This window comes from Dendronephthya gigantea, unplaced genomic scaffold (genome assembly GCF_004324835.1).
Source record: "Dendronephthya gigantea isolate DGI-Jeju-01 unplaced genomic scaffold, DenGig_1.0 000037F, whole genome shotgun sequence".
Taxonomy (NCBI): Eukaryota; Metazoa; Cnidaria; class Anthozoa; order Malacalcyonacea; family Nephtheidae; genus Dendronephthya; species Dendronephthya gigantea.
The window spans coordinates 989866-1013145 of NW_021163047.1; the positions used below are offsets into that span (position 1 = coordinate 989866).

The following is a 23280-nucleotide window of genomic DNA, read 5'->3' on the forward strand; positions in this document are numbered from 1 at the left end:
AAAGGTGCAAGGACAGTTGCTATAGGAACAACTCCCCCCATAACTCACATCTTAACGGCCGTCTAAGGGGGAGATGCACTACGGCCCCCATAGAGACCATGATGTATGTGCACCTAACCGTTACGTCTCAGTGAGAAACAAAGTATGCATTTCCACACGCCTAGCGCGTCATAGACGAATCAGCTACAGTGGCTAGCCTTGAGAGCGAAGATAAATTTAAATAAGCTTTTTTAGCGCTTCTCATTGCAGCATTGACCTTGTTTTGTTCTAATTTATATTTATTTCAATGTGCCGTAGATGCGTGTTTTATATTATTGCAGATGCATCAGATGTTATCCAAGGCACCGAGCTGCCTCTTATTCGCTTACACCGAATAGGCGCATGCCAATCAAGTATCGCCAGAAAAAGGGATCTGCAAACATGCCAGATAAAGCAGTATTGTCAAATTGGTGCACAATATCCCAAAGAAGTTGCGATGTATGAATGATATCGTTTTCATCAAAATCTTTATGCAAGATGTATCACGTCTGAGTTCGTTATATTCTCAGTTTGATTTGTCAAGAAAAGGTCGACATGCAAATGTTGCCGATTCTGCGTTCCTTGATTTGGTCTAATTGAATATAAAGAGCATGACAGTGGGAGTCTCCGCGTATGAGAGCCTGGAACTGCTTAAGAAAAGTCGCAGTTCATATCTACTACAATCTTAAGTTCTTTATTGTCAAGATCACATTTGCACAGAAATAAATCAAGTTCATTAAAGGCGGCCTGTATATGTACCAAACACTTACATGTCACGCTGAAACTGACAGTTTGTAGTTTGGGTATTCAGTGGCGTAGCCATCCTGACGATTTTGTCCCGCTATGTAAATTTCGAGTTATTATAATTATTCATGTCTTTAGAAATCTATTGTTTTCTTAGTCAGAGAACACTAAAATATTAGCATAGTGGGGCAAATCAACTGGCTGGCTACGCTATTCGTTCTTGTTAGTTTTCAAATTGCTGCTGGCCATTGACCATCTTTCGCATATTATTCAGTTAGTAATTTAGAATGCGGTGTTTGTCAGATGATCGCTAGTCCGATTCGGGCTAAAAGGGAATTTCTCGAATGCCTTTGAAAAAGAAGCTTTTTCCTCGATTGCAAGTTGCAGAACAATTAAGTTACTCAAAATATTTTCAGGTAGATTTGTAAAAATTTCTATTCTTATTCTTCCTGCTTTTGAAAGCTAAAGTTTTAGCCGTTTATAACGTTGGTCTCTGAATATGTTATACGTTACAAAATATTTGTAAACAATGAATTAAAAATGGAAAATCTACAGAAACATATACCAGCAAAAGTTAGGTTTCCTTCCACTGTCGCGTTTTTTGCACGTATGTATACGTACGAAAAATTTAAAATAGTAATAACTGATACTTATGAAATCATAACGATTGAAGAGATGCATAAGGTTGGATTCTGTTGATGATTTGGTGTGTCATACTCAAATGTCCGCGAATTCTGGCTATTATTAATAGAGCGACTATAAATCCTAAACATATTAGCACAGACTAATCCAAACAGATCATCCACTGCTAGTAATCCAAAAGACTAACACCGACTTTTCTTTCCCCCTCAAAACTTAATCTGGAATGTTGAACAATCATCTGATCAAGAAAAAGAATATCACCGTTTTGCCAGTCAAATGCAACAGCATTTTCCCACTTACAACGTCTGTAATTGTCAATTTCGTACGATGTAAATTCCTCTCCATCACCGTACGTGGTGTGAGTCGGGTACTCCTTGTTCGGCATTTCCGGCAGGCCCTCGTATTGTGGAGTGTTTATAAAATAAGTACAATGGCTCGTTCCAATCTGGGTGAACCACAATTCTTCGCCACTTTTCACGTGCTTCAGAGTCGGTGATACATTATCCCAGTAAAACAACGTGTTTCCTTCCCAGAAGAAATTATACTGACGATATTTCATGAACTCGTCAACTTCGCCTTTGTCCTTGGTTCTAAAACGCATTTGCCAACTTTGGTAAAGATTTTTGTCGCTATCTTCGCTGTGAAGACAACTCCAGTAACGGATTTTTCTATCTTTGCATTTTTCAACAAAGTTTGGATCCAATTTCGCGGAGAAATCTCTATTGTCACAAATTGCAGTCTCTCCACCCCAGTGAGCTTTGTTGAAACAACTTATTGTGAAGATCTAAATGTAAAAAAAAAACGGTGAAACAATGTAAAATTGGTCTGTCGCGACGAAACGATAGAGTGCCAGGAAAGTGTTCAATTCTTCTGTTATCTGCGTGGAGTAAAAAATAACTGAGGTGACGTCATTGTGTGACGACGTCATAGATATTCAGAACTCGTCACTGGGATAACTCATATAAGATAGATCAGAACTCATTTTAAGTCCTTTAATATAAAATATGAGTTGGCTGCGCCTGCGCTAATCAAAGCAGCTCCACAAGACTCACATTGGAAGTACTTAATGTGAACCTAGCTGAGATGAACATAGGAGCATAAAAGATATCCAAATCTATTATGGATACCATTTTGATTCCACTTAATTAAAAAGAAGCCAAGTTTTCTTCAATAGTTTTCTTAATAAACTATTAGTTTCCTAAAGTAGAAGGGAAGGGCTCCCTTTAAGGGGGGGGGGCATCCGCCTTCAAGTGCCCTTCTCTTCTACAGCGCTGCTTTAACCTATAAAGCGTCATAATACGCATTTAATACCTTAGGAAATCTGTTGGAGTAAGCCATCTCATTATGAGTTTCAATAGTTATAACATTTTCATCCAAAGCTCCCTGGTCAACGTTTAGTTCAATCTCATTTCTGGCGGTTGTTCCTCCGACATAGGAAAATGGTTCAAAACCCAAATTGTTAACCCATTCTGAGAAATCCTTTCCACCCGAGTTTGGAAGACCACGGAACAATAAAGCGACTGCTGTACCATCCTTCTCGTACCTTCGAGAAACGAAAAATATATTTTTTCACGGAGACTTCCAGAAATGCAAAGGATATGACGCAGTGGCCGCGTAAAATCGGTAAGTGACCGGGAAGCTAATATGTAAATATCCGTGTTAATAACAGAATTAATTTGAATAGAAAAAAACTAAAGGACCGTTCACACGATCCAACTTTGTCGGATCCAATGGACTTTGGCATAATAGACCAGCTTATGATCTAGATAACAAGAAGAAATAAATCACCACAGCTAAAAAGAGCATACCGAAATTAATTCGTTAAGAATTTAATAGTCATTTACTGTGCGCATTTAACGTGCTAATATGTTTGACTTTAAGACGGCATTTTATATATTTCTAGGCACGCACCACTTTTATGTATGCATACCGTTTGAAAGCGTGCATTATTCTCTATCAAATACAAAAGTTTAAAGGAATTCTATGGAATCGGGGCTGCGAAGATTAGGATATTGTTCTTGGCAACGCGAAATACAAAATTACCGATGAATAGGTTGGTACAAAATCTCTTTTTTTGGGCATATGTTAGGTTAATTTCGTTAAAACATGTAAAGTTTATGTTTGAATTGATCGAATTACTGCTTCAATTTTTTTAAATGATTGGAAAGGGTTGTAAACAATATTTAAATTTCGAACGTTTGAATGATGGAAATGAGTCATATGGTGTTTTTGAATATCGTGTTGATTATCGTGTTGAATGTCGTGTTGAATGTGGTGTTGAATGTCGTGTTGAATGTCGTGTTGAATGTGGTGCGTACTTCACATTGGTACTAATATACTACCAGTGATACTACAAAGCTGCTTTCAATTTTAATTTATGTTTAAACTGTGTTTACATACCTTTGATATGCCTGATCAATAATCTCTCTTGATCTCAATGCCCAGTGTTTCATACTTGTCTGCTCACCTTTCTTCGCTTTAACCAACATTGGAAAGTCATCTTTTGGTCCTGAAAGATATTTTGGAAAGCCGGGTGATGTTGAACTTGCTAAATATTTCCTTCCAGCCAAGGGCACTGGTGTCTGTAGCTCGATATCACTCAAGCGTCCACGAGTGAAATATTCGCCCATATGGAGACATCTTGCGCTTCTTGGAGAAGATGAATATTTGTATTTAAATACAACTCTAGCTCTTAAAACAAGCAGCTTGCTCATATTTAGTCGGTTCATGAACCGAGTCGCCATGAAATCACAAATTTAAACCAACTACAATAAACTAGCGACGACGTTGCATGAATTCACCACAGCCACAGGGTGCCAAAATATTCATGTCTGTAATTTAATATCTATTTCAGAGATCGATCCATTAGATCACGGTTACTACAATATTCAGGCATTTGATTTGGGTCGATTTACACCACACGTACAGATATAATAGGTTAACTTGCCAAAAATCTAGTTATCTAACATCTACATGTTTTAGAGCACAAATTAGAGCTGTCATTTTAACCCAATAATTTTATTCATGCAGTCAGCATTCCGTGAAGGAATTAAGCAATTTTTTTCTCTGCAACTGAGGCGAAGTGCTAGATATATAAAAATGTTGCCAGGGATATTCTGTGAATTACTAAAAGAAGGAAGAGTTAAACCTTGGTTCTGTCCCAGCTGGCTGATAACTGCCTGATGAGATCAAATTCAAAAAAGTACGCGAAAAACGGAGATAATTGATGATTGTTCAATACAATCGTTCAAACCAATCTCGGGCTTTGGGATAATCCAAACCGGAAGCCAGAAGGGTTTTTTTTTGTATTTCAAAATTTAAACGGTGTGAACACTGGGTGTGAACGACCAATCAGAATCATTTTATCCCAGAGCCCAAATGGTAGTTCAACTTTTGAGCGATGGTTTCTATTAAAGACTCATAACAACGCCATAACAACACATGGAAAGAAACGATGGAAGGTTTTCATTTGTAGCTTTTTATAAACTTATTCAAACATGACCTGAGATACATAATGTCCGTGTATCGTAATTCACATAACGTTGCTTTTATTTTGTTGACAATCGTAAATGTGGTTCTCACATATACACACTGGGTTATAACTGATCATGGCCGAATTAGAGCAAAGGTTAGTGAATATATAACTGAACAATGCTCGTTTGTTTACGTTTGAAATTTGTTTATACAATCAGCCTGCCGCATTGGTATATTCAGAAACATATTATATTGTGTATATACGGTGTACCTCTGTCGTCCAGGATCCAGATTTTTTCATATATTTAATAGAATACAATCCCGAGTGCGTGTTCACTACGGAAGTTTAGCAATTTAATTGCAGGAAGAAAGTTTGTGGACTACGTGACTAATTGCATTTTTATTAGATATATGATTAATGAAATGTCTATTGAACGACAAAGCTTTCTCCTTTTAAGATCCTATCTGAGCATTTACTCCTCTAGAAGAAGAAAGTAATTGTGTATTTGACACTATAAATTTGAATAATTAGTTGTCTGACATGCTGATCGAGCAAATTGTTTTTACAGTATCTTTGGTTGGTTCCTTTCTGTAAAGAGCTGTGGAAATAAAAAACTTCCTGACACTTTCCTTAATTTCTCTCTGAAATATAAGTTAACCTTCTTGGAGAAAGGAGCTCCCAGTAGTACCACAGAACTTTGTTGCAATATTTCCACTTGCTACATTTACCATGGTAGTTCAGTACTCAAGAAACATCTAGATTAACAGACTAAATGGTCAGACTAAACATCAGAAGTCAGAAGTGGCTGGCTGATCCCAGGGCCTTTTTACCCCAACCCAAAATCAAGGAAAATGCCCTGATTATGAGGGTGCCTATTAATTGTCTATCACTGGCTTAGCTACAGTGCAGCTGACATATAGAGAAATTATATGTCTGCACACAGGCTACGGCGTAGTCAACCTGACGAATTTAACCGCTGTGTAAATTTTGAGTTATTATATTTATTCATTTCTTTAGCAATGTATTGTTTTCACAGTCAATGAACACCAAAATATTAGTATAGCAGGACATATCGTCAGGCTGGCTACGCCACTGTCTGCTGGTGCCACAAGGGTTTATGTTTGTCTAAATCCCATACTTCTTTTTCTAGATTTATTCAGAATTACACTTAAAAAGACCAGACAGTCTAATCATCTTCATAAGGACTGATGATGAACTGAAGAGATTAAAATGTGTAAAAGATGAATTATCAAATGAAAAGAAATTACTGGAAGTTGAACGAGATGAAGAAAAGGTGGATCTTGTCATGAAGTATCATAGTGAAGATGAAGATTGTTTGCTGGCAGGAAAACCATTGAAAAAGTTTAATTTGCAAATTAGCACAATGATCCCTTTTGATACCTTGGGAATAAGGTTTGTGAAATCTTGCAAATAATTTATTTTTTAATAGAAACAATGGCTGCAGGTCCATATATAACTAGACTACATTAGGATGGATTTGTATTTATATAAATTCATCCAGAACTATACTTATATCTGGATTTTTTGGCACAATCACTTAAAGAAATCTGTTATGTCTCGTAATGTATGAATTAATGGACAAGCTAACTCCGGGCTATGGCCTGCCCTGTACTGTAGCTGTACCATTACTGATAGGGGCAGTTAAATATCTGTGTGACAGGCACAGAAATTATCCTATCTTTAATTTGTTCTTAATGTTACATTACCATAACCAGCAAAGCAGGTAAAAGATGAAAGTATTTCTATTGTATGTATTAATTGTAAATACAGAAAGAGTGGCACATTACAATATATGACACAGTTAATATATATTTTATAACAGACTGTGAAAGGAATTATGACATGACCAGTTTTTTCCCAGATTTGGTATCATTAAATACATAAACAGTGGGGCATGTACTATACGTATGTACAAGAAAGTACATTCTTGCTTTTTATTATGAGCTCTAGCTTGTTTGTTAACAACGAAATGACTGAACAAAAGGTCCAAATGCCTGAGAAATTCATTTGAGAGTTACAAAACTAACGATAAACAAATTGTAGCTGTAACCCTTAGACTTTACCCAAATAAAAAAATTGTATCCAAATATAAAATACCTGTCTAAATGCCATCATTTCTAAATGAGCTTCTAAAAACTGACTGGAAAAGGATGCCTGGACTGCGAACTAGGTAAGACCCTGACCCCATATCATCCAATGACAGCTAGGAGACTGAATGAAGTACAGTTTCTGCAGCCAGTTCTGCAATACCAGTACAAAAAGAGACGCATCCAGTCATACAAACATAGATCTTAGGACCATTCTTATGTGACAATTAAGAAAAATGGTACAAATTAGGGTAGTGATTAGGCCCGTTTACACCATAGGCGGCCCAGAACTCATCTCGCTAATCTCGCTGACCTCGCGCGACGCTTATGTTGTCTGAACAGTCTTATATTATGACAGTCATAATATAAGACTGTTCAGACAACACGAGCGTCGCGCGAGGTCAGCGAGATCAGCAGTTCTGGGCCGCCTATGTTTACACTTGCAACCTTTGCCGCGATTTTATGTGCGATTTTCTTCTTTTGATTGATGTAAACGAATGAATTAGTTACTGATGTTCAAATATGGGTTCTTATACATCAGAGCATTCGTAACTAATTACTCGTTCACATCTATCAAAAGAAGAAAATCGTACATAAAATCGCAGCAAAAATCGCAAGTGTCAACGGGTCTATAGGGGTTACCTACATATGGTACGTACTTTGGTTGACAAAGATAAATTCATGAAGTCTGGTCGGTATAATTTTTTTAAAATATTAATATAAAAACATTGATGTTCGTTCAAATATACAACTCTGGGTAAGTTAGTTGGACACATCTTCCTGACTCAATCAATTTTAGACTATAAAAGTATATATATATATATATATATATATATATATATATATATATATATATATATATATAGTATAGTCGGTGTCTAAAAGGTAATCGTTGTGATTTCAAGCACCCTAAAAAAGTTCAAACACGTAAACACGATATGCCCTTTTCACCAAAAAGAGGATTCTACACGAAGAAGAACACCAATCAAATACATGATGGTCATTTTTTACCCGACGACCGACCCCAAAAGAGAGCTCGGAAACCATGGAAACAAAATTTAACACGTTTATGGCCGCACCAACCGAGATACGATCTCTCCCTACAACCACCAATGGGAACTCTTGTCTAAACTCCCAGAACGCATCTGATTGTCATGATAAAATTATTAGCAAGATTCCTGTCCGAATTACTACCCGATGTAATACAAGAAATACTTCGAATGCCGACAATTCAAGAAATACTTCAAATTTGGTTAAAATACGCACGATCGAGAACTTTAAACCCAATCGTAATTTACCTACCCTGGTAGAAATCCTAGTTAGGATCTTATGTAAGATCTTATTAAGATCCTGCATAAGATCTTGCATAAGATCTTACAATATAATCCTATAGGATCTTATAAGATCTTATAGGATCTTACTTTAAGATCCTATAGGATCCTATAAGATCCTATAAGATCTTAAAGGATCTTACACAGGATCTTAAAGATTCCTAAGATCCTAGACAAGATTCTTAAGTATTTTTTTAGGATCCTAGGCAGGATCTTATTAATTCCTAAAAATTCCTTTAGGATCCTGGACAAGATCTTATAAATTCCTAAATATTTTTTTAGGATCCTGAAGAGGATCTTATAAATTCCTAAATATTCCTTTAGGATCCTGGACAGGATCTTATAAATTCCTAAATATTCCTTTAGGATTCTGGACAGGATCTTATAAATTCCTAAATATTTTTTTAGGATCCTGAAGAGGATCTTATAAATTCCTAAATATTCTTTTAGGATCCTAGGCAGGATCTAATAAATTCCTAAATATTCCTTTAGGATCTTAGGCAGGATCTTATAGGTTCCTAAAGATCTTTTTAGGATCCTAAGCATGCATGCAGGATCAAAGCTTGATCTTAAACAGAATCTCTTAATTGATGACAGAAATAACACAACACAAACATATATATATAATTAATGTTTATTTTGGTATATTACATAAAATATTACTTGATCCAATTATCAAATAAAGATTACTGAGTTTTAGAGTTCAAATTAACGTTCATCTTTTTAGTCTTTTTGTGCCGTTTTCTTTTGTCCAGGCACTTTTGATTTAGGCTCTGCCGAATTTCAGGCCATCCTTTGAGGGCTTTATCCCCATATTTCACCACCACGCACTCTATTTGACATAATAAAAAGAGAAAACAGGATAAGCACTATAGTGTGTGGAAGCAATTATACGACAAAATGTATGCAGAAAAAGCACTTGTCTTCAAAGTGATTTCGCTACTAATGAAAATCTCCTGTGCTGATACCCTGAAAATTAATACTTTCGAAAATTTTTAATTAACATACTTTTTATTAGATTTATTTTGTCTTGTTCCAAGACAGGTTTTTTGCTCTTATTGTCTTTGGGCTCCACGCAACCCTCCCGCATTTCTTCATCTGTGAAGAGATGGGAAAGTAGCTGCGTGGCATATAGCGACGGCTTTTTGGACTTTGCGGTAACGTCCACCAGTAAATTTGTCCCTTTGAAAATCTAAAATGTATAGAGTTTTAGAAAAAGAATAAACGCATGATTGTTTAATACACCAATTTGTCTAATACACTAATTATGGATAGTTACTCTCAAATGAAATGATTGTTATTTTGTCAAATGAAATGATTGTTATTTTGTCAAAGGAAATTATTGTTATCTTACGAATTCAGAGTCGTCAGTTAGTGAAATATTTTCTCCTTCCATTACTTGAACTGGCGATGACTTACTAACATTGAGATGGCCCTAAAATTTAAACAATGAAAGGCTTCAAATCAGGAGTGCGAGTATCTAAAAAAACTAATAATTTCGGGTCCAAGTTCAGGGTCACTGCAAATACTTTATTTTTAAAATGCGCATATTTACCTGATTCAGGGGACTATGCGAACTGATTGGAGACAGGTCTATTTCCTCCAGTTTCCTTCTTTTGGGCGTTACATCAACCTGCCTCCTTTCCGCGTGTGACGACGTTTCCAAAACTTTGTCTAACTTATTGGAAATCGCATCAAGTTTGCCGACAATTTCCACCATGAAATCATGCATGTCTGGTGCATGGCTTGGCTGACTCTATATGCATATTAAAACATGAAACTTAATTATTTGCTTAACCTAGCTTTCTTTATCACCAACTATATGATTAATAAATACTACGAATTGATTGACCCGCATTAAGGCAAATTTGAAAACGTTTAATAAATCATTCGTGGCCATGCAATCGGGGCAGAAAAGATACCTCTTTGGCTTTGCATTTTTTCAATAAATCCCGGACCTTCTTAGTTTCGTTCACCATATCATTTTCTAAAAAAATATGCTGAACCTGTTACAGTCTATTTGTATGTGATATATTTATTTTGAAGCAACATGCTTGGCGAAATAGACGAATGTCGTCTAGAGTCATGACATTTGCATGGTAATGATGATAGATGAATTTTATACCCATTGGATTATTATAGTGTTCTTCCTCATCAGGCTCTGAATCCGATGTCATGATTCTGCTTCTGTTTCTTTTGCGACAGTCTAAATTGAAAAGATTTTGTCAGTAATTTGTTGTAATTTTATTCTAATTGTGGTATAATTTCCGTTTCACTTGCGGTTTAGTAGAAAATCTTACTTGCTTATAAATGGGAATGTTTATACCTTCGGTTCTCTTTTTCTCAGGCCTTGGTTGTAAATCAGGTTCCTCCTGCCCAACACTGCTGCCTGCAGAATTTCCACCTAACATCGTTTCGTAAGACTTGAGTCTCGTCTCACATTCAATCTTTGTTCCTAAAGTCAGTAATACAATTGTTTGTTTGATGAGTTGGAAAATTACTAGTATAATGACATAGCTAACCTATAAGTGAAACATGACCAGTCCATCGTCCAGTAGCTCCCTTAACTGTAGCGACCTCGTGAACTTTTATGTCCTTCTCAACGATCATTTTTCTTTCCACAATCGAATATTTGTCCTCCCCTTGAAACCAGATTAAGAAGTAGTCTGCTTCGGGGTTATAGTCTATATTTCAATGCAAATAACATTGTGAATTATCTCAGTGTGGTACAACTAAAATGTTTTATGCTTTGGTCACAATACCAGATATTTTAAATCACATATCCTTTTACCCTTATAGCTGTGAAATACCATTAGCTTTGCACAAGCCGCTAAAGGACGCCACGGAAATTAAAGTATTTGTCTATTCAATGTACGACAAACTTGTACATTTTTCCTTATTTTAACTTGCTATATAGCCTACAATTAATATTTCGCAATTAACATGAGTATTAAGAAATTATATTATCTTCGCGAGACCACCTCATTAAGTACCATGTAGACTAATTATATTCCACTAAGTTTATCCTAATTTTCAAAGATACTGAATTAACCCTATATAGTCTATATGTTTATGCCCTTTTCATTGACATTGTGTCTTTAGGAATTGGCCTAAAATACGATTTTCTATGGTTCAAATATACTAGCATAGACACAATTCATATATGACAGTCCTTTCAAAATGAGACGCACACGAAATAGCATGCATATAGCGCAAATGCGCACATATTCGGTCATAAAATTCCTTTGAAATACAACAGTGTAAAAATGCTTTCAATATAACATACCTGGGAATTTGTCAGCGAGACGTTTCTTTTGTAATCGTTCACTAACAGCCATGATAACAAATGCCACGAAAAATGCACCAACAAAATTGTGAAAATCAAGTGATGTTCGTTAAAGAAGTGAACCTTGGATGAGTGTGAATTTGCGCGCGCGAGCAGACCCGTAATGTAGAGCATTGAAAGCAACCAATCAAATCTCTAAACCCAATAGGGAAAAATTTTGACTTTTTAGATCACATTTCAACTGACAGGAAAAACTCACAATGGGTTCGCGCGGCAGCTGGCAGCGTTTAGAAATACTTTTTCCGTTGCACTTGGGCATCATTTCCTTCACAGACATATGACTATAAATTCCATTGCTAAAAATATTTTTATCAAAGATGAGTTACCCAGCAAAGAAAAAGTTAAGATTGTTCGCTGAGGTATTTAATGAAGAAACAGAAGAGTCTTCGGAAAATGAAGATTCCGGTTCGTATAAAGAAGGAAAATCAGATTCAACTAATAGCGATGAAGATCTGGCCGAGTACCAACTGAAAACGCCAACCTGTAATAAGCAACATACGCCTTTGCCTCTGGAGACTGATACTGATTCTAATGATGATACCGATTCTAATAAGGAGACTGACAGTTCTGCTGAATCTGTCGGTAGGTTCTCTCACTGGAAATGATGCTGACCCAATATTTATGCACTAATATTTGGCAGTTAGGAAGTACTATTATGTAGCTTTAGGAAGTACTATTTACCCCCAGTGTTTTTTTGCTGAAAGTTGCAGTGGATTTCGTTTCATAAAATTTGCATATACCTATAGGTTGATACAAAAACCGAATATTTGATGTTTATAATTTGTTTGTGTTCGAGTAATAAATAAATGCTTTTCAATAAATTCAATATATATATAATTATGTAGAATGTGGCGTCATAGAAGAAGGTTATAGTGGTGATGTTGAGTGCAATGATCATGATAATAGTGCGCGAACGAGCAATTCAGACCATTTGGCAAACACGAGCAATTGTGACACAAGCGTGAACAATTTAGACCACAGAACTTATAGCGGAAATCCCACTCATGAAATTCTACCTTTGAGCGGTAAGTTAGAATTTAGCAATGTGTTTATTTGAACAAATTATATATAAGCAAACGTGCACTATACAAACTATTTGAGTTTTATGTTACGAACTTTTATCTGTGCATGTATGTGTGCATGATAGAGCAGGGCAAAAAATTTTGATCATATAGAATAAAAAAGTTTAGCCTGACGATTGATGAAGGTGGTGCTAAGCTTTAATGAATAGGAACAACAAAGGTTCTGAAAACAGTTCTCTTGTTTGTTCTCTATAAAGAAGTCAATGGCACTTTAGCAAAGTCCTTTACTGCCATGCGCCGAAATGTAGGAAAATGTTCAATAATTAGGTATCGAAGTACTTTAATAATGTACAAAAAATTGCTTCATAGCTGCATGTTTCTTATTTTAGTAGATCCAGAATGCAATGCATCAGCAATTGCTGGCTTCAGCGATATCGAAGACAACGAAATCAGCGACCTCGACATTCACACAGATAGCGATTCTTCCCTATCAAGTGATGACACTATGGAACCTTCTTCTGGTGATAATGAACAGACAAATGATTCAGACGATGAAATAATAACCTCCCAATACTTAGAACTGTTCCAGGGGTCTCCTTTATCCGTGGAAGAATTTAATGCGGTTCTACTAGCTTTGAAGCAGAGACACAACTTTTCGAATCTCGCATTGGACAGCATTTTGAAAATGCTTCGACTGTGTCTACCAGATAGCACCAACCTCCCTACATCAAGCTACATCTTTGAAAAGAGGAATGAAAGAGAGCTCGCGTATAGTTCCACAAGATATGTGACATGCATGAATTGCCAAAGCCCCTTGGTTGATGACCTGTGCAGGAACGAAAAGTGCTCGTTACATAGAATGCCTGCAAAAGGAGAAAATTCGAGCATCTTTTATGTTATAGACATTCTTCCAGAGCTAAAAAGATTAATATCAGGTAAACTTATACCACACTGTAAGGTGGCTAGTTAATAGCTGCATGACCAGGCATATATATTAGTTTCGCTTTCAAAACAGCCATGTAATATGTGCTTCCTAATTCTTATAGGCAAATGGGATATTATTAAGAGATTTACTGAGGCCTACCATCATACTCATGATATTTACAAAGATATATTAGATGGTAAATTATATCAATCGCAGAGTACTGAAGTACGAAGAGATGGTCATTTCCCAATCACTCTTTATTGGCATGTTGATGGAGCACCCGCGTTTAGATCGAACAGCGCCTCTATCTGGCCTATTCAGAGCTTTGTTGTCGAGCTTCCACCACCATTGCGATATTCTTTCAAGAACATTATAATGTCCGGTATTTGGTATGGAAAACGAAAACCGAATATGGAGGTCTTTCAACAGAAATTCGTTGAAGAAATGATTCATTTAGGCTCTGGCCTGACAATTTCTATTGGTGATCTTGAATCAAAGTTTAAACTAGTCGTAAATGGGCAAGTTGCTGATTTAGTCGCAAAAGCCCCCTCTGTTAATTTTATCCAGTTCAATGGAAAGTTTGGCTGCTGTTCTTGTCTCCATCCAGGGCAAAAAATGGTTGGCCCTGGTAATAAACGTGTTTATCCTTATACGAGCACGCCATTTCCACGCCGCACACACGAAGATACAGTAGCTTACGCACAAATAGCTGAGGAGACAGGAGAAACAGTTTTTGGAGTAAAAGGGCGGTCGAATGTGCATTCAATTCTCAAGATTCCAGATATGTTAACTTTTGATTACATGCATCAGGTCCTTGAAGGAGAATTCACACGACGCATGACAAAGTGGCTATCCGGATCGTGTCCAAGTCGTGTCAACCTCAAACGTACCATCGCAGCTTTGAGTGAACGCCTTCAAAGTATTAACTTACCCCATGATTTTAAGCGAAAGTTTAGATCATTTGAAGAATTTAGAAGATGGAAAGCTAGTGAAAAGCAGGCCTTTTTCCTCCACGCTAGCCTTCCAATTTTGAAAGATATTCTGCCATCGGAGGTCTTTTTCCATTTCTCGCTGTTGGTCACTGGCGTTCGGATGTTATGTGAATATAACATTACTGAGGACATGATCTCAGTTGCTGGGGCTATGCTCGACAGTTACACAAGGTTGCTTCCGAAACTGTATGATATTTCAGAAGCTACTTTCAACTCGCATTCCCTAACTCACCTTGCCGAACAAGTTAGAGATCATGGGCCTTTAATCCTTCATTCTGCTTTTGTGTTTGAATCAATGCTTGCGCATCTTAAAAGGCTGTTTCATGGTACACGGGGAGTTCCAGATCAGATATGTAAAAAGCTGGCTGTGGCACAGCACGTGGAGCACAAAGTTACCAATTCCCTTAAAGGCAACGCTCATGCTAGAGAGTTTGCAGACAAACTATTGAGACCTGACCTATTAAATGACACAATAGAACTTTTGAATAACGTTCATTTCTTTAAGCCTTTTAAACCGTTGGAATTAACTCAAGAAAACATCGAAAAGTTTCCACACAATACGGAAAACATGTTTGTAGCGCAAAGAATGAAAAAGAATGGAGAAGTGTATCACAGCACCAGTTATGTTCGAAAGAAGAAATCAGTAAGTTTTCTTGTTAAAATTAAAGAAGCTGACGAGTATTTTGGAGAAGTAAAATTTTTCGTCAAGAAGGAGAACACTGGTTTCGCAGTAATTAGGGTTTATCATAGTTTAAATTACAACGTGTGTCAAGAAGGTTTACCCCAGCCAACAGATCCAGTCCTGAGAGAGTTTTTGCATTCAGGTCATCTTGGTTCTCACTTCATTGCTGTCGAGAAGACAAACCTGGTGAAGTTTGTAAATTGCTCATCCTTTATTGGTAAGATAATTTTGGTGGAAAGACAAAACGATAGTTCCTTTGGTTTTGTTTCCCCAGTTCTCAAGTGTTATCAGCATGACTAATTGAAACTGTTGGCAATTTTAAAAATCTTTAAAATTATGAACCTTTAAAAAATTTTGTAAGAATATGGTAAGATCTTAAAGAGATCCTGTAAGAATTTCATAAGATCTTGAAGAATCCTGTAAGAATGTAATAAGATCTTTAAAAATCCTGTAAGAATGCCACAAGATTTTTAATAAATCTTTTAAGAATATGGTAAGATCTTAAAGAGATCCTGTAAGAATTTCATAAGATCTTGAAGAATCCTGTAAGAATGTAATAAGATCTTTAAAAAATCCTGTAAGAATGCCACAAGATTTTTAATAAATCTTTTAAGAATATGGTAAGATCTTAAAGAGATCCTGTAAGAATTTCATAAGATCTTGAAGAATCCTGTAAGAATATAACAAGATCTTTAAAAAATCCTGTAAGAATACAATAGGATTTTTAAAAAATCTTTTAAGAATTATGGTAAGATCTTAACGAGATCCTGTAAGAATACAATTAAGATCTTAAAAAGATCCTGGAAGAATTTCATAAGATTTTGAAGAATCCTGTAAGAATATAATAGTTATATCTTAATACGTCCTGTAAGAAAATACGTTCTTAAGAAAATCTTTATAAGAGTATAAATATCTAAAAAATCCTATACAATATATAAATAATAAAGTATTGAAGAAATTTTGATCCTAAAGAAATCCTATAAGAATAAGATCTCGGAGAAATCTTTTAATATATAATTTTTATAGTGTGATATGAAAACAGTTGAGTTTCTTGTCCTGTAAGAATTTTAAGATCTTAATTAGGATCCTGGAAAAATTAGGATTTTCTGTTTAGGATCACTCAATATCTTAAGCCATTTAAGATCTTTTAGGATCTTGTACAGGAAATTGTTAAGATCCTGATAAATATAGGATCTTAAAAGGATCCTAGAGGATCCTATCAGATCCTATAAGATCTTATAGGATCTTACTCAGGATTTCTACCAGGGTAATATTTTGAGTCTAAATGCTCGATCAATTTTGAAGAAAACTGATGAACTTTCGCATGTTATCGACAATAGAAAAACTGACATTGTGATGATTTCAGAAACGTGGTTATCCAATGACGTACCAGATGAAGCTGTGCACCTTCCTGGATTACCACAATTCAATGTACTTAGGAATGATAAAGAATATGGTAGAGGTGGCGGCGTAGCCTTTTTTATTAAAGACTCTATCCCAACAAAAGTTCGATATGATCTTTCTAGCGTGGATCATGAATGTTTATGGATCGTAATTCGCCCTAAATGGCTACCACGAACAATGTCAAAGATAGCATTAGCATGTGTATATCTTCCTCCATCGTTAAACTCCGATGAAATTGACAAATTCTATGACTATTTTTGTCATTGCTATGACACCCTAACTTCGGAAAGTCCAAATATAGCGATAATCGTCTCTGGGGACTTTAACCCAACAGGAAATGGCTTTCAAGAAAGAATAATCAAGAAGCAATGCCAATTAAAACAACTAGTTAAAGATCCTACACGAAGGAATGCAACACTAGACCTTGTATTTACCAACATACATCAATCTTATGAGAAGCCAACTGTTTTAGCCCCATTTGGAAATTCCGATCATTGCATGATTGAGTTGAAGTCTAAAGACTATTAAATTCCAAAGTGGAACGTGTTTTTCCTGATATTTGGAAAATATCAAACGTATGTGCTATTCCTAAAACCAAACCTTGTTGTTCTGCTGATGAATTGAGACCAGTTGCCTTAACGAGTGTTTTATCCAAAATTCAAGAATCTTACGTTAACAGTTGGATCATCGAGGATGTTGGAGAAAAGATAAGTCGATGCCAGTATGGTGGGCTCCCTGGGTCATCAACAATTTATGCATTGTTGTTATTGATACACAAATGGCATATGGCTATGGATAATACTAAAAAAGTTATTCGCATCATCTTCCTTGACTTTCGCAAGGCTTTTGATTTGATTGACCACAATAAACTGCTCGAGTCATTTCTCAATAATGGTGTTAGACCTGAACTAGTTGCTTGGCTTGCATCTTATCTACAAGGAAGATCCCAAATAACAACGTTTCAGGGGGAACGATCAAGTTTAAAGCGAATCAACGGTGGAGTGCCACAGGGAACCAAATTAGGGCCAATATCCTTTATCCTGAAAATTAATGACCTCCCGATGAAATCCAAACCCATCACATCTGAGGAACAAGATGTAACAATGTTTATGGATGACACCACCTCGTATGAAGTGATTGATGTATCATCCCATACATCGGGAAGTCCAATTGGAATCTCACAGGAATGGGTGGATAAAGTAATCCAATTTACCAGAGACGAGAAGATGGAGTTGAACGGAGGAAAGTGTAAGGAAATGATTATTGATTTTAGAAAGAATAAAACAGATATACCGGCGATTAATATTGGCGGTTGTCAAGTAGCTCAAGTACTCTCCTATAAATTGCTTGGAGTATGGATTGATGATGATCTGAAATGGAGGACCAACACAGAATAATTTTATATTGTAAAAAAGGCAACCAAGCGATTACATTTTTTAAAAATTTTGAGAAGGTATGGAGCACCTATTGAGGATCTTTTGATGTTCTACTGTACAGTTATTCGATCTGTTCTAGAGTACGGTATGCAGATATGGAGTAGTGGACTTACAAAGATGCAAAGGGATAATATAGAGAGAGTTCAAAGAAGGGCTCTTAACATTATTTATCCGGAGCATACTGGTTATAAGGATTATAGCAGCAAATTAACTGTGAGTAAATTGGAAACACTGGAAGAACGTAGAAATAAAGCATGTGTATTGTTGATTAAAGATTTGATTGACCCGAATCATCGGCTTCACGAATTGTTGCCAAAACAGGTGAAAAACGTTAGTGAAAAAGAAACGAGATTTAACAAAGATAAATTATATAATTACTTCTGTAGGACAGAACGTTGCAGACATACACCTGTATTCTAAAAGCTCACTCACACTCAAACTCATTGAGTGGGAGATCTTAATCTTCTCATTACGATTCAATGGCGGTATTTCCAGCCGAAAAGGGGCTTGATTTTCAGTGGTTTACCTTATATCTTTCCATCTATTGAAAGAAAACTTTCTCATTGACCAGCATTAACAAAATTTATATGCCACACTCAATGAGTGTAAGTGTGAGTGAGCTTTTTGAATACAGGCGATAGTCCAATAGTCCATGCTATAGACTTATATAACTCATTTTTAGATAGGTAATTTTAGATGTACATAGTATAGCTTAAATTTTTATTGTAGAACGACAGAACGTCCAATAGTCCATGCTATAGACTTGTATAATTCATTTTTAAATAGGTAATTTTAGATGTACATAGTATAGCTTAAATTTTATTGTTGAACGTTGTAATTTAGCTTAAGCTATTGAACGTTTTTTATAAACCCACTTATAATAATAATAATAATAATAATAATAATATATATATATATATATAATTATAGACTATATTCTATAATTTTACTCCTCAATGAGGTGTGCCATTTCTGGGATTAACCCCACTATCCCTCACTGGGCAAGTTCAAACGAGAACATTTTTATTCCTCTACTTTTGAAATTGATTTCATCCACTTGTATGTATTTCTAGGTACCAGGATTATATAAACTTCAAAAGTGAACTTCCTCAACAGTCGGTCCTGCCATTCTGTGCAGCTGATCTCCCATTCAGTATGATAACAATGGAGCACCTTGAAGGACTTGTGAAAAGAGATCAATTGAAAAATTATCCCGAAAAAGATTTAAACAGACATATTTTTGCGGAATATAAGTTAGAAAACATTGGACATAGAATAAAATTGTCTTTAGATAAGGTAAGTTTCAGGATCTTGCGAGACTGTTGTCGCCCCCGTCCCCTACCCCTATCGGGGCTGCCGAGATATCTCTGTTCAAAATGACTGGCGAAACTTTGGGTTCGTCAAAATCACTTTTCTCTATATTTTATTATTTTCTTCGCCGATTTTCGAATGGGTTATTAATAACCCATAGCATTCTTCCAAGTGTGCTAATAGACCTTTCTCATAATGACGGCAGACATAACCTTTACACATTTTTCTATTCAGAATGAGACCTCGTGGATCTTGCTCAATCTTGCTGCATTATATTGGAGGATCCAGGGCAATTCTTTCGAGGCAATTGAATGTCTACGAAGAGCGTTGTACTATTCCTACAGGTATTTTTGCCACTATAACAACCACGTGACCTTAATGTCGGAAAGGACTGAGACTAGTTTTAAGTAGATATGCATTTCTCCGTTGAGACAAGTCGATATTGACTAACCCTTGAAATATGCTTTATTTGGGTTGAAAATTCATGTCAGAGCTACAGTTCTTATGAGTTATGCATGACTACAGTACAATAATGCTTTCAAATACGATCAGTGTCCAGTTGAGTCTCGGGGGCTGGTTGTATAGAAATGCAGTTAACTTTTAACTATATTTAGTGGTGAGATTGGCCAATTAGAATTTACCTCAAATTTTTTTGAGGTAACTACGATTTAACTACCGAAAATCTAGTTAAAAGTTTTATACAACCGGACCCAGATCCACTTATAAAACTCTTTTGTTTGCGATTTTTTCGATATGAGCTGTAAAGATTGCTGTCATATTTTAACAAGAACATCAACTAGACATCATCTTTAACGCATAAAGAGCTTATGTAAGTTTAAACCGCTAACGAACTTTGTGTTTTAGCCACACTATTGTAACTATGTTCAACAGTTATGTAAGAATCGAAGCTTGGAGGATTGCTGATGTATTTAGCCACACAGGGAATCCTTGCTTATCTGCAGTGTTCAGTGTTCATGAATTCAGTGCCTGAACTCAACAGCTATGAGTGTATGCCTGCAGCTTCGCTTTTTTCGATCACTGCAAAACGTGTTTTATGGTGAACGTTTCTGTTTTGTATATACAGTATAAGCTACAGTGTACAGTAATTTAAACACAAAGTTCGCTAGCGCGGTTTAATTAAAGCTCTTTACTATGGGATTCCGCGAAATCAAACATAACAGTAACTTGACCTTTATTTACTGGGAAGCGTGATTCTTTTGGTATTCACACAATTAAATTACTCTTTCAAAATGTATTTTTAGTCAAGGAAGAGGAATGGCGCTGGTTAGTTTAGCAAATATTTTGCACCACACTGGATATTCAAAAGATGCAAGCGTGGCAGTTGAAGCTTCACTTCATATTATGAATGATAAAAGAATAAGCTTTTTCACTCTTGGAAATATCTTTGCTGTAAGTATGTACATTTAGGGTATATCTTTACACAGTCCTGATTTACAAGGCTGAAGAAAAAAGGAAACGTGATTTACAAATTTCCTGATTTACAAACGTGAAATCATTCTGTATGTATCAAAATTACATTCAAAATCCTAGCAGTGGTGAAGTTATCCCGACGATAGCCTGTGCTTGTTTCATTGAAATTTATAATAACATTTTGAATATCCACCTTAAAATCTTTTCACGATTCGTTTGACTTTGCCCAAGTGGAATCATGTGAACAATCTCTTAATAGGAATAGCGAGCGAGTTTAGCGTACATTTATTTCAAATCGGCAACGTTTTGTATAAAATAATGCCTACTTATCTACTGATCTATAAAAAACAGATGCACAGTCTGGATATAATAGAAAACCTTGTAGCTATATAATTTCCACACAAACATGGGCGGTATTACCTCATGTCTTAGGTAAAAGCGGTTTTCTGCATGTGGTATAGTGCAAGATTGTGATGCTAATTTTGCAATAAAATCAAAGTATAATATATAAGCTGTTGCATGGTTGGTTCTGGTTTAAGACTGTACCAATTGTTGCATTTCTTTTTCTCAATATTTGTTCTCTATTTGTGTAACTCACAATCCTCTCTTCTCTTTATTTCAGAGTCTGGGGAGATATTCCTCGGCAGAAATATGTTTTAAAGAAGCTTTGGCAATACAACCTGATTTTCGAAATGCACGAAAAAGATTACACGCTGTGTTGTGTGAACGAAAACTACAGAAAGCTTTGGAGCAACAACATGAGTAAGTTCTTTTTTGGATGTTGTACCGTACGTTCTTTGCACGTTCAAATACCGTCTCGTGAGATGAATATGCATATTCCTCCAGTTCTCTGTATTACCTAAATTTTTAACGACAGTTGTTCTACCATTTCCTGCATGTTAACGGTCGATACGTCTGTTGTGAAACTCATACAATACATACATATATTTCACAATAGCGAAACAAATTTACCCTTCTCTTAATAGAGTTTTCTTTCTGTTATCTTACATTTTAAACATATGCACTAAAAATTATTTTTACATCCCAGAGTTTGTGAAGAAAATTAATGCATGTTTCGGTCATGCACTTTAGCCTAAGAACTTTAGGATCAGGGTGTCGAAATTGCCTTAAAAAATAGGATTGTTTTTTACATCTAGCATTTTAAAGTCAATTTTGGAGCAAATGGAGAAATATCAAGAAAAGCAACGTCACTATGAGCATGATGAAAACTTATTGCTTAATGGCGTCGTACCTGAAGAATTGCAACTTAAGAAACATTACCAGATCCAAAAGGTTTTATCACAATTTAGATAGACATATTGTAAAATTGAAATGAATAAAATAGAGCTATTTTTGTAATTAAAATCATATTCAACTTATAATGACAGCTCATTCTCTTTGTCACTTTTACAATGCCATTATTCACTGGAAATTCTGTTGGGGTACATCGACCTCTGACTAGAAAGAAATTTCACATATTCCTGGTAGAAAAGTTGGCAAGGTGAACTTTTGAATATGAATCATAACTTATCTAACTCTATAGTAGCTAAGTTTTAACCATGCTATGATCGAGTATAGATATGACAAAAGTCCAAGAAACCATTTGATTCCAAAGGAAGGAAAATTCGTACGCCTGCGCCATATGGTGAAGATTATTTATATGATGACTCATTACGTTTATTCCTGTGAAAATGGTCTTCCTGTCCTTTTGGGTTTCAAAAATCCACAATATTATTGCATGTCATATTATACAACTCCCCAAATTTTACCCGAATAACACGACGTTAAAGTTTACAGTTGCACGGGTAACAGCTCGAAATCGAGGCCACTATATTGTGTTAATTACAGCAAGTTAGTCGTTCTACACGCCTAAATACGATCAGTTGGATGCAATATTGATATGATATGAACAGGATGGAACAATGTTGTGCTGCCCACATTGTTCAGAGGTGTTTGACGTTTGAGCTCAAAATTTTTATCGACCGCAGGACTTATCAATAACTTATCAATAACTTTCAAAGCAATAACGAGCACACTTTCTACAGCATAACAATATTAGACAATAGGTATTTGATTAGGCGTTTTTTGTTTGTTTACTTCCAAGATTAGTTTGATAGTAACGTAATGGTGTTTTTTTAATTTATCAAGTTTCTAAGGTGAGAGGGAACTTAGCTCTTTGTCGTAAAAGTTAGAAGGGGGTTTCCCCGAGGTACGTCTATTCCCCGGTAGCTTTATTTCATCTTATGTGGTGATCTAAACTTGATTCCTGATGGCCGTGTGGGCTATAATAATTCATCCCGTGTGAAATCTATATTTAGGTTCTTATATAATTTTATTTATTTGTCTGCTATTTGCGTCATTCGCCACACGTATACGTATAATTAATTCGATCTTGTGAATGGCCTTTCGAGGA

The 23280-nt window shown here is 35.8% G+C and overlaps 5 protein-coding genes across 9 annotated transcripts; 3 read left to right on the forward strand and 2 right to left on the reverse strand.

The window, feature by feature from the left end:
- Positions 1–64: 64 nt before the first annotated feature.
- LOC114526209 (dapdiamide synthesis protein DdaC-like) lies at positions 65–5223 on the reverse strand. Of its 3 annotated transcripts, none has more exons than XM_028547725.1 (4): positions 5150–5223; positions 3805–3913; positions 2716–2947; positions 65–2188 (listed from the first exon to the last, which is right to left on the reverse strand). In XM_028547725.1, the coding sequence occupies exons 2-4, from the start codon at positions 3891–3893 to the stop codon at positions 1571–1573; spliced, it is 939 nt and encodes a 312-aa protein (XP_028403526.1). In that variant the 5' UTR covers positions 3894–3913; positions 5150–5223; the 3' UTR covers positions 65–1570. The 3 variants fall into 3 exon arrangements, with proteins under 3 accessions (XP_028403526.1, XP_028403525.1, XP_028403524.1); XM_028547724.1 differs by having other exon boundaries at positions 3805–4053; positions 5150–5198; XM_028547723.1 differs by lacking the exon at positions 5150–5223 and having other exon boundaries at positions 3805–4382.
- Positions 2935–22210, forward strand: LOC114526211 (tetratricopeptide repeat protein 17-like). Of its 2 annotated transcripts, XM_028547729.1 has the most exons (8): positions 2935–3027; positions 3308–3457; positions 6030–6292; positions 19199–19421; positions 19671–19780; positions 20699–20846; positions 21490–21629; positions 22025–22210. In XM_028547729.1, the coding sequence occupies exons 3-8, from the start codon at positions 6186–6188 to the stop codon at positions 22179–22181; spliced, it is 885 nt and encodes a 294-aa protein (XP_028403530.1). In that variant the 5' UTR covers positions 2935–3027; positions 3308–3457; positions 6030–6185; the 3' UTR covers positions 22182–22210. The 2 variants fall into 2 exon arrangements, with proteins under 2 accessions (XP_028403530.1, XP_028403529.1); XM_028547728.1 differs by lacking the exons at positions 2935–3027; positions 3308–3457 and adding an exon at positions 4773–5032.
- LOC114526213 lies at positions 9606–10942 on the reverse strand. The gene is made up of 6 exons (XM_028547732.1): positions 10841–10942; positions 10645–10773; positions 10444–10524; positions 10241–10305; positions 9874–10074; positions 9606–9753 (listed from the first exon to the last, which is right to left on the reverse strand). Exons 1-6 carry the CDS (start codon positions 10926–10928, stop codon positions 9664–9666), a joined length of 654 nt encoding a protein of 217 aa, XP_028403533.1. The 5' UTR covers positions 10929–10942; the 3' UTR covers positions 9606–9663.
- Positions 11976–13676, forward strand: LOC114526212 (clumping factor A-like). 2 transcript variants are annotated; one of them, XM_028547730.1, is made up of 3 exons: positions 11976–12246; positions 12510–12689; positions 13076–13676. In XM_028547730.1, the coding sequence occupies exons 1-3, from the start codon at positions 11982–11984 to the stop codon at positions 13654–13656; spliced, it is 1026 nt and encodes a 341-aa protein (XP_028403531.1). In that variant the 5' UTR covers positions 11976–11981; the 3' UTR covers positions 13657–13676. The 2 variants fall into 2 exon arrangements, with proteins under 2 accessions (XP_028403531.1, XP_028403532.1); XM_028547731.1 differs by having other exon boundaries at positions 13079–13676.
- LOC114526207 lies at positions 13689–15667 on the forward strand. Its single transcript, XM_028547722.1, has one exon. It carries the CDS (start codon positions 13711–13713, stop codon positions 15583–15585), a length of 1875 nt encoding a protein of 624 aa, XP_028403523.1. The 5' UTR covers positions 13689–13710; the 3' UTR covers positions 15586–15667.
- Positions 22211–23280: the final 1070 nt, after the last annotated feature.